The 16,109-nt window shown below is 33.1% G+C and overlaps 1 protein-coding gene across 1 annotated transcript in view; it reads left to right on the forward strand.

Moving 5' to 3' along the window:
* CSMD1 (CUB and Sushi multiple domains 1) overlaps positions 1 to 16,109 on the forward strand; it is a 1,210,323-nt gene that overhangs the window by 1,180,424 nt on the left and 13,790 nt on the right. The window contains exons 61-68 of the mRNA XM_056344568.1: positions 82 to 255; positions 2,717 to 2,790; positions 5,867 to 5,978; positions 7,058 to 7,237; positions 8,972 to 9,016; positions 13,385 to 13,546; positions 14,561 to 14,673; positions 15,408 to 15,495. Coding sequence (XP_056200543.1) covers positions 82 to 255; positions 2,717 to 2,790; positions 5,867 to 5,978; positions 7,058 to 7,237; positions 8,972 to 9,016; positions 13,385 to 13,546; positions 14,561 to 14,673; positions 15,408 to 15,495 — 948 coding nt within the window. The remainder of the gene's footprint in view (positions 1 to 81; positions 256 to 2,716; positions 2,791 to 5,866; positions 5,979 to 7,057; positions 7,238 to 8,971; positions 9,017 to 13,384; positions 13,547 to 14,560; positions 14,674 to 15,407; positions 15,496 to 16,109) is intronic.

Raw genomic sequence — 16,109 nt, forward strand, 5'->3', positions numbered from 1 at the left:
ACATAAAACAATATAGAATACTTCAGATGAAGCATGTGCAGTTTCTAATAGTTTTGTTTTCTTTCCTTTTTTATGTATTAGCTGTGTACTGTGGTGATCCTGGTACTCCAGCAGAAGGACGCCTCAATGGAAAAAGTTTCACCTACAGATCTGAAGTTAGCTTTCAGTGCAGACCACCTTTTATTCTTATAGGGTCTTCAAGAAGATTCTGTCAAGCAGATGGTACTTGGAGTGGAATTCAGCCAACATGCATTGGTAATAACTACCACTACTTATGCTGTTTGTGCTGAGAATATTCTCGATAAACTACTACACTACCATGAATCTAGCAATTAGATTTCCAAATATAGGAAATGTCTGTGTAATATAAAAATAAACAGAAATATGGTTATGTTTTGAATATAAAAATGCTAGTATAAACACAATCACATATGAAGTAATTTGTAAATGTACATGATTGCTTGTCTGCTGGAAATGCAGAATGTCACTAAGCGCAAGTGCATACGTTTGTTCTATCTATTTTTAGAATCTTTTAGATGCACAGAAGACTTGGGCAGCTTAAGGGCCAGATTCTGTCACTGCAGAGTTAAAAGTATTTGTCAGAATCAATCCTAAATCAGAAAGCTTTTTGGACTTTGTGGAAGTGGCTTGTACAGCTCAAAAGTATGAAATGTTCTGGGTGTGATGTTTGGAAATCCCAAAGAACTGCCAAGTACTATTAGTTTCTCCTTGCTAATGTGCAAGTGATAGGCTTTTAGCATCTTACGTAATCAGACTAACAGAGAAATGCTGGACACCTGTAATGCCCACAGACATCAGCATTTCATCCATCAATTGGGGTGACTTGCTAGAGAAAATTATTTTGTGTGTTATAATACAAAAAAATCCTCATTTATATTTCTAAACACACACATTCAAATATAGATTGTAGCCCATTTATGTATTTTGCTCTGGAGGAGATATTGGCTATGTGGAAGAGCTGGGGTGGGCATTCTGGGAAAAGATGTAAGCAAGTTTATTGAAAGCAGCCTGTATTTGTGAATTAAGACATTAACACTGAATACAGTTCTTTGATACAAATTCAAAACTCCTTTTGTCCACAATTTTTATGAACTGGGCAATATATCTTACTTCTATGTTTTGTAACAGAGGCAAGAAGGTTTACAGAAGCTAAATCTCGGGTCTATTGTGAAGAATTAAATTTGAAAATGCCATAATGATATTTCTATTTATATTTTACATAATATTATATAGAAGGAAATGAAAAATACTATGTCAAAGACATAAACTTTTATTTTACAGCACAGTGTTTATGTTATTGTAAAAAGAATAGTAGACCATCTGAAATATTTAGATACCATCATTAAGCAATTTGAAAATTAAGATCAGTGAACAATACCTAGAACTACACCTAGAAATACTATATGATGACAAATGATGCCAAGCTTTTCTGTTTCTAGAGGTTGATAATTTCCCTAAAATACTTTGAGAATTCTTCCTTTTTTCCCCACTGTTTCTTCAGATAAGACATATCTTTAAAAGTCAATTAAGCTTCATGGGTCTTATTAGGAATGGCATTCCAGCTGATGATAATTTGTAAAAGTTCTTGAACTGTTCAAGCAGCTCAAGGTTGGGAGTGTGCTTAGTTTTTATTCTCACACATCAACATATACTTAACTTTTGAAACCTTTGGTAAATATCAGTCTGGTTGAATTGCTATGCTCTGCTGATGGTCAACACTGAAAATGGAAGTTGACCAAGAGTGAGATCACATATTAAATTATTGTATATGATAAGTTCAATTTTCCCCTCTAAAGAAAACTAAAAATGGTTACAGATGAAATGTAGTCCCAAGTTGTGTTATTTGTAATGCAGTGTCAGCACAAAAGCAGGCTTAGTTGCCAAGAGGGAATCACATAATACAGGAAGATCCATCAGATCAAGTCCTGTACTGTCTACTTGGTGGATGTGACTGAGCAACACCAAAGAAAATACACCATTAGAATGTGAAGTGGACATTGCTGAAACAAAAATAGTTTCAGGCTGCTTTAAATTACACTCACGAAACTGATGATCAGATAATTAGTTACACTCTGTTGGCGTATCTTTTTCGGGGGGGGGACGATGACGGGGGGACAGACACGACTGTCTTTTCATTCTCCAGCAACAACTGACGTAGCAATCCATTTGAAACTTAAGTTTTCTTGGTGACATAGAAAAAATTTCTATCAAAGAATTATTTTACTTGCTATAAGAAAGCAAGTTGATTTTGTGTTTGGTTTTTGTTTTGGGTTTGGGGTTTTGTTAGAAATCTAACTTAATCATTAAGCTGTTCATTGGGAAAGAAGAGAAGAAAAAGATTTCCCTATATGTTCTATCTGCATTGTGAATAGTGGGATATACTATGTATTCAAAAAGGTTTAAAAGCATAAGCTTAGCAAAAATTAATGCAATCCTAACTCCAAATTCTACACTGCCAAAGATACCTGCAAAAATTATCCTTAAATAATGGCAATGTACTGAAACAAAGTGCTGTAATTATTTTGGAAATTTAATTGTAAATATAAATTTAATATATAGAAATACACACACTCCATTAAAAATTCAATCATTGTCATCACTAGATATCAATGAAATTACTAAATCTTTGCAAACAGTTTTAGAGTATTATTTCCATACCATAATAATATCTATCATGTTTCAAATTTTACATTAGATCCAGCTCACAATACATGTACAGACCCTGGTACTCCACATTTTGGAATACAAAACAGTTCAAGAGGTTATGAGGTAATTCTTTCTTTTGTCTATTAGCTCTCTAAAATGAAGATGCATTTAATAATTATGAATATATGAAATTATCTGTAGACTTAAATGTCTGATGTAAACCTTAGGAAATTTCCACTCCTTTTAAACATACACTTATGCTTCATTCCAAGTTTTTATTGGGTGGGGGGGGGGGGTTTACATACAGCTTAAAGAAAGAACTTTTAATATTGCCATATATCATGCATTCAATCCTTTAGGAGGCTTCAGTTGGGATGACTTTAAAAATTGATTACCGAATATGATATGACATGATATAATTACTTTGCTTTACAATCATAATTCTTTCATATATTGATGAATAGTTAGTAAATATCAAACAACCAAAGACCTGTCTGATGCAAAGGCCACATAGTCCGTGACAAAAAAGTCAGCAAGTGGCTTTACTAAATTAAAAATTCATGTTACATTTTATTCAGTCAGAGAAGATAAAATTATTCTATGTGTTGGATCCTCAGTTCTCTGTAGTGAATGTCTTTTCTCTAGTTTCCGAATTCCTCACAGGTTATTAGCTTACTAAGTGACAGTCAGAAAACTGACTGAGGAAATAAAAGTAGATGCAACGCTGACCAATCCACAGTCATTATATGGATTGATTAGCCTCATGTGGATAGATTCTTCAGGTATAAATATTTGTTATTGGAAAATAGAATACGTTCTGTTTGGTTTTCCTGCTTATTTCTGAACAAAGGGCAGGCAGCGTTGGTATTATGATCAAGGTAGTAGAACTGATTTTCAGAAAGTCCTTTCTATAAGTTCCTCTGGTTATTGGTACCCTCCCTCTCCTGCAATTGTGCTGTCATTGCTGTGGCTGTCAGCTCTTTGCTTCACTCATGCTCTGGCCTGGTTCATAAATTCCAAGGCCCCTCTCCCCCAACCACATCTTGTTGCCTCACCCCTAAAGTGGTTCTTCTAGTAATAGGTGCAGTCGCCTGTCTGCTGTCTCATCTGGACCCTGTACGTGTCCCCATCATCACATCAAAAATTATACTAAACTTTGCACCTAATTTGATCAGAGGGTTAGGTTTTTTTTCTTCCCCCCCTTTTATCAGCCTCACAAGTTGTCTTTAATACCAGAATTGTACTGGCAGATTCACTGTTCTGACATCGTTGAACATGAAGGGTCATCTTCTCTTATTGTCCACCTCTGGAGGCAGGTCTTCATCTGTTCTGTATTTAGTCTTTCTCAAGTACGTGCTCTTACTGTCAGATCACTATCTGGTACAAGATAGAAACTTCTCTCCAATTACTAGTGGTGTAGGTTTATTTTTATTTTTTTTCGTATTTGATTAGTGGGGCTTCTTGTGTGTTTAACTTAGCCAAGCTTCTATAAACCAGGTTTTCACATCCTTTCCTTATTATAGAAAGGTGTGATGACAGGCAGAAGACAGACCTTTGAAGGTTTTTCCCCTACCTACCAGCATCCTGTCTTGTCCTGTTCATTTTGTCCCTTCTCTTATTCACTGCACTGTGACTGTTAGGAATGCCTCCAATGTTTTTAATCCCGGTATTACACAAAGGATGCACTACTTTCATTTTTAATTTTACCTGTAAAATGAGAAAGAAATTGTAACTGTAACTACCTTGAACCTAGACATTATTTTTTTGCTTGGTCTTTTGGAACAGTGAGGAAAGATTTGCAGCTCATCGTTACTTACTGATACCAGAATTGGTAATCTCACAAGAAGCAAGATGACAGAGTAAAGACCAGCCATACTGTGTTCTGCTCTCTACTACAGACATGCTGTGTCTCTTTGGCAGGGCAGAGAGACGAAAATGTTTTAAAATAGTTATAAAGAGATAAGTCTACGAAACCGTATCAGTAATTTGACCTTTAAAAATGCCAGTGAATTTCCCAAGCCACTTCAGGAAGAACTGGTGTTGCATTTGCTGAACTTCTATCATGATAATCTGTTTCTATGCAACAGAGTATATAGTTAACAGGTAGCCACTTCTGAAGATACCTGCCTATTTTTAATGTCCATTGGAGTTCTTCTGTGACATTTGCAGTGTAGAGCAAACTGCATTTATATGTCTGCAAGCTATTTTACTAATATGAATTGGTCACTACTCATTTGCAACCTACTTGCATTTGTCCATGTGATATATTACTTTATTAATAAGTCATATAATTTCAAATAATATTAATTTTGGTGGGTTTATTTTCCCCCCATTTAATCTGATATTTATTGCCAAGATGTTTTATCCAAAGTGAAAGCAATGCTTTACTGATCAGCCTTGCATCCTTAAATATCTTGGCCTGGAGTTTATTCTGGTTACTTTCGTCACTACCATCAGTAAGTCTGTTTTAGTAGAACTTTCCACACAATCTCCCTCTCATATGTTATGAAAACTCTTCATCACGTGCAATTTTGTATCCAGTTTTCATGCTTTTCTATTTTCAGTGGAAATCTAAAGAAAGTTTTCTGTTACTTTACCTTTTCTTCTGAGAAATGTCATATCACAGTTGACCATAAGAAGGCTTTCTGTAACACTACTCTGCTAGCTGAATATCTTGAGTAAAACTTAGGTAGTTTACAGTACAAGTGCAGTGTAAGGAATTGTGGGCTCAGGTTTTCTCTGGTGAATTTGTTTGAGTTCTTCATAGTTTTTTTCTTTTTCCTTTTTCTTCTTCAAAGCATTTTCAGTCAAGTCACACAATGAGAAATCTTTGAAAGAGACTTTATAGTCAAGTTGTGTTGAAATATATGCAGTGACATACAGGAAAGAGACATCTCAGTCATTTAGTTTGCTTCTGTCACATTGACAAACTAATAAGCTGAAATGTTTTAAGTGTCATTCTTTTCCATGTGCAAAGCCTTGTCAATATTTTTCTACTTACTGCTTTCAAATAGTGACAAAAGATCAATTTTTCAAACTTTTCAGTACATTAAAAAAAGAAAAAAGTTTAACACTAGAAACTTTAAAAAGAGGACATTTTTATTTTTGAAAAAAATCTCTCTAGTAGCTTATCACCATCTTGATATCTGACTATGTGTGATGGATACCTCTTTTATCTAATATTCTGTTTTGATCTTAGGTTGGGAGCACAGTCTTTTTCAGATGCAGAAAAGGTTATCATATTCAGGGATCTACCACCCGTTCTTGTCTTGCTAACTTAACTTGGAGTGGCATACAGTCTGAATGCATACGTAAGTCTGGTTTCTTATCTAATGAATTATAATACTGTGAAATTTTAATAGAGTTACAAAGTGATACGTGTAGAAATTCATAGTAAATTGTATGCTAGAAAAAAGTAAACTGTATTTAAAATGATATTTTAAAATGTTTTTTGTTTCCTATTCTAAGACCAAAGATGTATTTGGGATATTAATTTGAAGGAAGATTTATCAGATTTTTTTTCCCCATGAAATTCACAATAATTCTTACGAGTTTTACTCAAAAAAGTCTGTCCCCATTACTGCATTAGCTGCTTTAAATTGATCTGGTTTTTTTGTGTCTGCTGGATTAATAGAGAGCAGAAAGTGGCCTCAAGTATGCATGGGGCTATTTGTTGGCTAGTATTTTGTAAATCATAAACTAGAACTCAGCAAAATTCATCTTTTCTGGGCTATGCATGGGTATGCAAATGATTATTGTATTTTACAGCTCTGTGTGGTTGGAGGACATCAAATAAATATTGTATTAAAATACACTCATAAAAGCTAAATGTAATTAATTAGAATGACCTTAGAATCTTATCCTTTTTCAGATTATCTTTGGGTTGTTATAAATTAACACCATGGAGCCCAGAGACGGAAGTATACTAAGCAACCATATCTGTTAACAGTGTACTATGACAAAACCTTCCTATGGGACCTTTATTTCCATTGAAATTTATAATTAATTTATTTAGCACAATACTTACTCTGTAATTTTCAAAACATTGAGTAGAAGCAATGCTTGAAGCTGTGACAGTACAATAACTCACAGGACCAATCATTGCACCATGTACAATACAATGCATTTTAACTCTTCTGTTTGCTATTGTGATTTAATTTTGGTGTATTGTTTAAAAATATGTGATAGTATCAGTTCCATCTTCCCACAATAATAAAACTGTATGTTCAGAGTGTTACTTTTACAAGTGATAACCATGACATTTCTAAAAGGTGTACAAAGTTTACGTAATGAAAGGGAGTAAGTTGGTATGCATTTGTTTCAAGTTACATGCTCTGATTCTATGGAAACTTTACTACCACTTCTTCTAACTCTAAAAACCCCTTTGCAGCTCACGCTTGCAGGCAGCCAGAGACACCAGCACATGTAGATGTGAAAGCAATAGATCTTCCTACTTTAGGATATACTTTGGTGTACACCTGTCAGCCAGGATTTTTTCTTGCTGGTGGATCAGAGCATCGGACATGTAAGCCAGATATGAAATGGACAGGAAAATCACCTATTTGTAAAAGTAAGTCATTATTCAATTGATATGTTGTGCCCTACTTGGTTGGATTTCATTTTCCTTGGCATTTTTATTTTATATAGTAGGATTGGTTTTTGCTATTTACTATTTAAAGACGCATGTGACACAACAGCTTTTACGCTGTGAAAGAAACAGAAAAGAAATCAAAGTGAACATAGCGTCTAAAACACGTGGAGGAAAACAAAGGGGGTACGTGTGTGTAAATGCACGGGTACACATACATAAATTTACCCCTAACAACAGCAAAAAAAAAAACCCTAAGCAATATAAAATATTTCTTTTAACTGTACTTATCTTTATGTCTCATATTCAAAGAGCATTTCAATTTATTCAGTGTTTAAAGTATAATTCTGTATTAGGAACAAAAAAAAAGTTATTTCACAGGTTGGCTTTTAGATTCATTCAGGTATGCTTTTTGTCTAAGAAAATATAAAATAAAAAGAACAATAAATTAAAATAAATACATCTTTGCATTCTGATTTATATCCATGTAAATTTAATATAGTTTTGCTAGAGTAACCCTAAGTATATAGTTATGAGGGCTAAATTCGCTGTTCGCATGCATATAAACATGACTATGTTTATATAGTTCCTGGTTCAGAAAAAGAAAACAAAATTATATTTAGAGTATGAATAAATGAAAAATAATCAGATGCCATGGGAAAGATGTTTGAAACATTATTTTTAATTGCAATATGTCAAAGAATGCTAAATAGATTTGTTTGGGAAATACTTGATTTTTCATTAATGTAGTAGACTTTTTGTTTCAACTTTGTTAAAACTTATGATCGACACATAAATATTTATCTTATTCTAGTTCCCTAAACAGGATTTTTCATGGACACTATATGGTTGGACTTAATGATCTTAAAGCTCTTTTCCAACCTAAATTGTTCTATGTAACTAATAATTTGAGATAAATGATCTTGAATGCTTTTTGTTATTTCCTTTTTTTTTTCAAATTAAAGATAAAATATGGAGAAGGTTTCTATAAGAAAGCATTATTTTTTTTAATTGACTTACAGTCTTTAGGTATAATTTTTCTTGAGTGCACTTTTTCTGCTTTCTTAGCCTTTGATCAGCCAGTGAATTTCTGCTCCGAAAGATAAAACACACACAAGGCCAAATCTCCCAATGGGACTGTAGCCTTTTTAAAGTGGCTAATGATATGATGACAGAACTTGATCTGGGGTCAATGGACATAACTCTGCTGAGTGTACCAGAAATGGTGCCAGTTGTGATCCTTTCCCATGATACCTGATCCTGTCATCTTAATCCATCTATCTGGCTTTTGCTGGTTTGTGTCATAAATGTATAAATCTTTATTAAAACAATTTTTACTATAGTTAATATACTATTATTCATAATTAGATACAATATTTGTCCCCTCTATAAGGCTCTCTTTTATAGCACTGGGACTGATATAAAAATTTTAGGCCTAAAGGTATGAAATGCTTGGCTAGCCAAACAACTTTCAACAGTAATAATGTTGTTTACCTAAATTATTTTCTGATAGTTTTGTGTAAGTGTATAGGTTTGAACATTTAAAGTATTGAAAACCAGTTATTTATGTTTTAAATATGGTTCTATTGAATAAGAGATGATTGCATCCATCAGGCATTGTTTTAACATTCTTTTTTAAAAAAAAACAACAACAACAAAAACAAACAACCAAAGAAATATGTTCATGAAAATGATAATTTGTCTTTTTACTTGTAGGTAAAGGAGTGAGAGAAGTTAATGAAACAATAACTAAAACTCCAGGTTTGTATACAAGAAGAGTTTTAGATCTAAATAAATTAAATTGATTTACACCCTAGACTGTTATGGATAATAAAACTATTTCCAATATTTAACATAAATATTTATTACTCATTCTGAAGGAATATAAATCTTGATATCTTTCATAACAACAGGTGCCATGTAAAAGTTATTCCATGAAATTCTTTCCCAAATATTTTTTTTTAATTTCTACCGTACCAATTTTGCGAATTGCACAAAAAAACCCATCAAGCCAAAAAGGTAACTTATACATATGGAAACCCCAGAACTGGTGTAGCTTTATATCAGAGAGATTGCTATAATGGAGAGCCTTATAATGGGTGTAAACTATAACTGCAGGGATTGAGTTCAGTCAGAGGTCTGCCTTGTACATTGCCAGTGGTATAAGACACCACTAAAAATACCCTAAAAAACAGTTTTGGAAATTTTGATGACCTTCATTTCATGGAAAGTCTCAAGGTATTCTAAGACAGGATTTCATAAACTGTGTGGACCACCACCAGCAGGGAAATATTACTGCTGCTCTTCTGTGCCTCCAAATGAGCATGTATGGAATTAAACTTTTTCTCCTGCCAGTGACAAAATATACAAATACATCTGAGAAATCCTTGATGTAGATCTTCTTAGGTTCAATCATTTTCAGAACATGAAAGGCTTAATATTTTTTTTTACAGACGTATTTAACAATGAGCAGAGTTTTCACAAAATAAATGAGCTTGTGACTCTATCTTCTGAATTTTAGCAAGCTGCAGGGAAAAGAAGATTAATGGTTCACACTCATGGCAGTTCACAGAAGGACTCTGTAGAGTAGATGGGATAAAAAGGTATTTCTGCTAATAATTAACCTTCCTGGTGAGTTTATTAGTGAGAGTGTCAGGTGAAACCATAAATGAGTTTTTCTCAAATGTATTGCTTCTACAGACTCACAATAAAGCAGGATATAAAGTGCATTCATTGTAATTACTATACAGTCTTCAATTATTAGAGGATTCAGCTCACCAACACCTAAAGTGTGCATTAATCTGCTACCACACAGATTTTGAAGTTTAAATGCCAATTTTATCTATCTATCTATCTATCTATCTATCTATCTATCTATCTATCTATCTATCTATCTAATCTAATCTAATCTATCTATATCTCAATTCTCCAAATATACTCATTATGCAGAACATCAGTATCAACTCACACTACATCATGTTCCTTATAACTAGTTGTGATAAGTACTATTTGAAAAGCATTAAAAAAATATTATGATTGAAAATTCTAATAGTAGTAAGCAGAGAACTGAAACTGGGTAACAAATGATAGTAATTAACAAGAAAAAGTTTTAAGCTGTTTTTAAAACCCAAATCTGCACTATTATTTGTCTTTCAAAATCGTGAATTCTCTGTAGTATAGAACACTATGTATTTTGGAGCATTTTCTTTACCTTGCTATCTTGGCTTTTGGCAGAATGCCATTTGCTGCTTTTTTTTTTTTTTTTTTTTTTAATGGAATGAAGCTAAAGTGGCTAAACTAGAGATTTTTTAAAAGAATAGGTTCATGTTCTGATTTCCCACCTTTGGATATCTGAGTACAAATTATGTTTATTATTATTTTTTATTGAATTTCTATTTTTTTACCAGAGTTAATGTTTTCATAAGCAATAGTAACCGGTTTTTTATAGTACTGTAAATTATAATTGAGTATAAGTTGCAGCTAACAATTTCTCACAATATCCACGTGAAGTTTAAGAACTACAGTACTCTGCTTCCCATGGTTCTCACTGTTTTGTACAGTCTTTGCACAAATAGCTAGGAAGCTGTTTTAATGAGTAGCCATGGATATCCCTGTTCTCCTCGTGTTCTGAGAATCCATAGTTGGTGCAGTCTTAGTATAAAAATACACAGTTCATTATTCTCATTCTGCCTTGGCCCACAGTGGGTGGGAAAGGCAGGGACATTGTAAGGGCTTGGCACATGACAGGGGAGACAGAAATCTATTTTCTCCCCTACTGATTCTGTCCAGATGCAGCAAGTACAAATTCTGGAAATACTGAGTCAATTGTACTATATTGTAAAGTTTAACAGCATTTATTGACAGAATGGTTAGAGAAAGTAGATACTGAGGATGTTGAATGTCACAAAAGAAGTATGGTGTCTGCTCCCTCATGAAAGTCATACATAGTACCTGTTAGGTTCATACCAATAACACTATATGTTCACCAACATGAGAATAACTTCAGACACACTATTTTAATTAAAACCAAAGACAGATAACAATCATTTTAATTTATTTTTAAAATGCCAGGTTTCAAATTTACTGTAGGTCACTACAGAGGCAAAGCAAGGAGGAATAAGTAGGAAAGAGTCTGAAAGAACCTTTACAGAATTCATATTTTTGCAGAAATTATATAAATCCTAAGGGCTGTGAGATACCAATTGAAATTTAGTGCTTCAGATTTTTAGTATTAAGTTGAAGTTACCTTGTGTAAAGCCCCAGTCCTAACTGACTTTTGCTTTGGAAAAGGAAAAGTTAAGATTCTTTGAAGCTGTTGTACCTCAAAGTCACATAGTGGGTCTCCAGTCCCTTGGAATCAAGTGGTGATACAGACAACATACTAATGATGCTTTGAAATCATGCCACATTGAACTTGAATGTTTGTTTGTTGCTTTTGCATAATTAGAAGGCAAAAGACATAGAAGAAGTGATGATCCTTCACCTTTACGAAATATGTACTAGGAAGTGTAATAATATGATTAAGAGACAGTCAACAGTTAATCAATCAACAGATTTTCATACGTACTGCCTGTCAGTAAATTTTGTTGGAAATATATGGTATTGTTGACCTGAATTTCTTTTTTATTCATTTTTGCAATCAGTGATTAGGTGACAGGGGAACACCCATAGAAATTTTTCAAAATAGGTACATAGTGTACCTGCACTGATAAATTACCTTCAGCATAGACAGTTGCCTTTACACATGCTCAGAATTTGATAAAATGCAAAAAATATAATAATTTTTTTAAAAGGTTTAATTAGAAGAGTTTGAAATGTCTAATATCCCTCTTTAGCAAGTATCATTTGTAGTGGTCATGGATAGTAAGGGTGAAGTTTAATAGTTGCTAAGGCTGTCATTTTGTCAAGCTATCATGATTGGTTAAACAGTTCTTTTTATGAAGTTTTATTTTGATTCTTAAAGCTTTACTTCTCAAATTGTAATGCTAGAAAGATCTTAGAATTAAGTGGAAAATGTCTATTTTCACTTGTCAGAAGCTGCCAGGAAACACTGGGTGCTGCCTGGCCAGGAGGAGAACTGGAGTCTTTCAGACAACCGAACTGTTTAATGTAACTGTCATGTTTCGAGGAAGCCTTCCCCAAATTTTATAACAGCAAAATATATGGGAGAAATGTAGCAATGCATAGGGGAGAACCAAATGTTCAAGACATGTAGCACCCTGTAAATGTATCTGACATAAAATTTTCTCCTAAGAATTTTTTACTCTTGTTCGTTTCCTTTTCAATTAATGTTAATATCATACTCTTGAATGAGAGACTTTTTCTACTCTGCTGGTGATATAGCCAAATATTTTAAACACGACATTTAATGACATATAAGTACTTTACTTTTTCTATATAGAGGAAAAACATCAATAACATCAAACAAATCACCCAAATACATATACTTCTTCCTTTAGTTCATGCTTCATTTTATAGATATTTTTACTTCAGATTATTTGAACTGCAGTTTCTGATAAACAGACCTTTATTTTAAATTAAAAATGTGGCCTGCTGTGGCAACTTCACTGTTCAGAGGTGCAGTAATATTGTAAGGAGAAAAGGTGTGGTATCTAAAAATGACCGATGAAAAGCTTGTGCTAAACTGTATCTGGAATTCAGTGAATTCAGTTGAATATTCAGGTTGATATTCAGTTGAAAATCACACACAGTGCTGCTTTAGTAGGTTCATGAAATAAAAGGGATGGTCTAAGACAGTGCCTCCTTCCAGGAATCTCTGACTTCAGAATATTATTCTCCTCTTTTTCATCATACTTGAAAGCTACAGAGTTTAGGGGAAGAGTCCATTATTTTTCATAGTCTTGAGGACATTCACTGAAGCACACAAGCTATGAAGTGTGAGGTTATTTAAGACCATAGAGTAATGGGCAGTATAACATAGGCAATTATGTGGAAAGGTCATTAGATATATTGTCTTTACTGTTGTAAAATTTTTACTATAATACCTCCTTAGAACAGTGGATTGCTGCTGTAACAGAAAAAATGAAGAACATAAATATGACTGGAAAGATTGCTACTTTGTTGTAGTTTACTCCTTTCTTTGTTTCTCTTTTGCCCACGTTTATTTAGTTCCCTCAGATGTGTTTTTTATAAATTCACTGTGGAAAGGGTTTTATGAATATTTAGGAAAAAGACAGCCTGCTACTCTGACTGTTGATTGGTTCAATACTACAAGCAGCAAAGTGAATGCTACATTCATTGAGGCATCCAACATACAGCTCAAACTATCAGGTAGGTTTAGAATTTGGTGTTAAAAAAAAGCTGTTCATTTAATATTTTTCATCTGTTCAATTTTGTTTTATTTTATGCCAAACACAAAATGAAACAAAAACTTTATGTTTTCACTAAAAATGTTTTTCTGCTTATTTTGCAAAAGGAAAGGTCCTAATGTAATGGTCCACACAGATTTCAGTCAGTTTATATGGGGTCACCCATCTATTTCCCCCCTTACATTTCAAATAAATATTGAGGTAGGGTTTTTTAATCTCAGACTGTTGGATAGTATTGATATGTTGAACTCACAGGTAATATTGAAGTGGCAGACAAAGTGTATATAAGCATTTTAAGAACTGTACCATTGAAAAGCTCCATTATTCAATACTGATTAATATCTGCTTAAAAGTAACATGGTCTTGAAAATGGCATAACATAAAGTAGACACAGATCATTAAATAACTTTGTAAATTATGCATACTTTTTCATCAACATCATGCATTCCTTTCTGCAAATCTGACTGTGAAGTTCTGATTTAGCCTCTGATCACGGTTGTATTTCAAAAGAGGATTATGAGCTATCAGTACCTTCTAAAGTCAAGGGTTCAGAGAGAATTTCAGTAGTTGGCTGCCAAATAGCAAATTTTCTTTCACTGCGCCATCGATATTTATATAGCAATATACTGCTGTAATATCAGTAAAATGCATTTTTTTTTTCCAATTCAGGGAAATTCCAGGCAAGGAATTTTATCTGTATTCAGAATTATTGAAATACTGTACGAAAAGAAAAATATTCTTGCACATTTCTTTATAAAATTAAACAGTACAAACCCACCTTTCATCCTGTTATCAAGTAAGATATGGGTGAAAGATCAGTAAAATAAGATCCTGGTATTAAAAATTTTGTCAGTACAGAATGTTTTCTACAAGATATTTTAGTTCTAAAGCAATACGTTTAGCTTTGACAGGATATTTGAACAAAGTGGCTGAAAAATTATTTAAAAGGCACATGTTACTTCCTTTATGTTAATAGGTGTTTACAAGAAAGAAGAAACCCATTTGCTCTTGAAAGCTTTTCAGATTAAAGGACCTAGTGACATTTTTGTAAGCAAGTTTGAAAATGAAAACTGGGCACTAGATGGTTATGTAAGTAAATAGACTGCTATGGATAATGCTTGCTGAGTTTAAAGGTTGAAATAATTTGTGATTTCCTAATACAAATATCTCCAATTTTTTATATTACAAATATGGAATGCAGCACTCTAGACCTCAGTGTAGAGAACACATTATTTTTCTTTTCAAAAATTTGTATATAATCTTATGTCTGCCTCACTCTCGTTATAATTTTTAGTTTTCTAAGGGGAAATTGCAGTGAATGAGCTCATTTTGCCATGGTTTTTCCTTGTTTTCTTATATGAGAGTGGGAAATTTGCCTTTAAAAATACTGTCCTTTTTTAGTTTGGTAAACAGTTCACTGTAATAAAATTACATCTAATCTTGATGAAAAAGAGTGTTATTTTACTCTTTATGGTTCCCCTTTGTGCCTCATGTTGTTTTCTATGAAAAATTATTTTAAATCTGACAATTCAGTGGACTTATGTATCAGTACACTAATTCAATTATGTGTATGCCAGATAAAGAATTTTAAAACCCAGCAATATATATCATATATTTTAAAGTAATTGAAGGTGTTATTTTGAAACTTTGTTTAATACTGTTGCGCACTTAAAATGATAAATATTGTATAAGCATAGAGAGTTCTTAAAGGATAAAAGTGGGAATCTGGGATCCGTAGATCTACTTTAAGTCAGAAAAAGAAGTGGCTAAACGTTCTCATTTATTTGTTATAGAAATCTTTTTTCTGTTTCAACATATTTTAGGTATCCTCAGGGCTTGAAAGAGGTGTTTTTACCTATCAAGGTGATATACATGGAAAAGACTTTGGAAAATTTATGCTCCAAAGACAAGGTAAACGCATTCATAGAGCTTTAATATGTATAATATTTTTGGGTCTTGCAAGAGTGGATTCAACAAATGACTCTGCTATCTAGCTGAAGTAAGCATGTTTATTTCATGCTATTGCTATTATAAAAAATATAGTGAAATATGCATATTTGAAAACAGTTCAGATCCCAATTTAACTCTACTTAACCTTCACTATCTCATGTTTTCTAATATAGCAACCTGATAAGATGACTACAGGATGCTGCTAAAGAGAATGACATTGCAAGTTTGCTTTTCTGTGAATGTCTTTTTGAAAGTAACAGGTGTGTCATGCAATGCAAAGACATTTTCTTTTCTGATGTCTAAATTGCAGGCAGAATCATATAGGAAATTAAAAGAACAGAATCAACACTGATTTTAGTAGTGTGATTTGGAGAGGACTTGTGGCTGGTGGATGTTTGCAGAATGTATATGTATTTAGATGAAATTCTGTGTCACTGTAAGAATGTGAAATGAGTGACTGAGGTATATATTACAGCTATGGACTACAAGTGCTTCAGCAGCTGGTGAAAAACTAGTTATTTTACTCATAAAATGATTTTTTCATAAAAACTAATAAATACATAAATATAAATAAT

Source organism: Falco biarmicus, chromosome 6 (genome assembly GCF_023638135.1).
Source record: "Falco biarmicus isolate bFalBia1 chromosome 6, bFalBia1.pri, whole genome shotgun sequence".
NCBI classification, from domain to species: domain Eukaryota; kingdom Metazoa; phylum Chordata; class Aves; order Falconiformes; family Falconidae; genus Falco; species Falco biarmicus.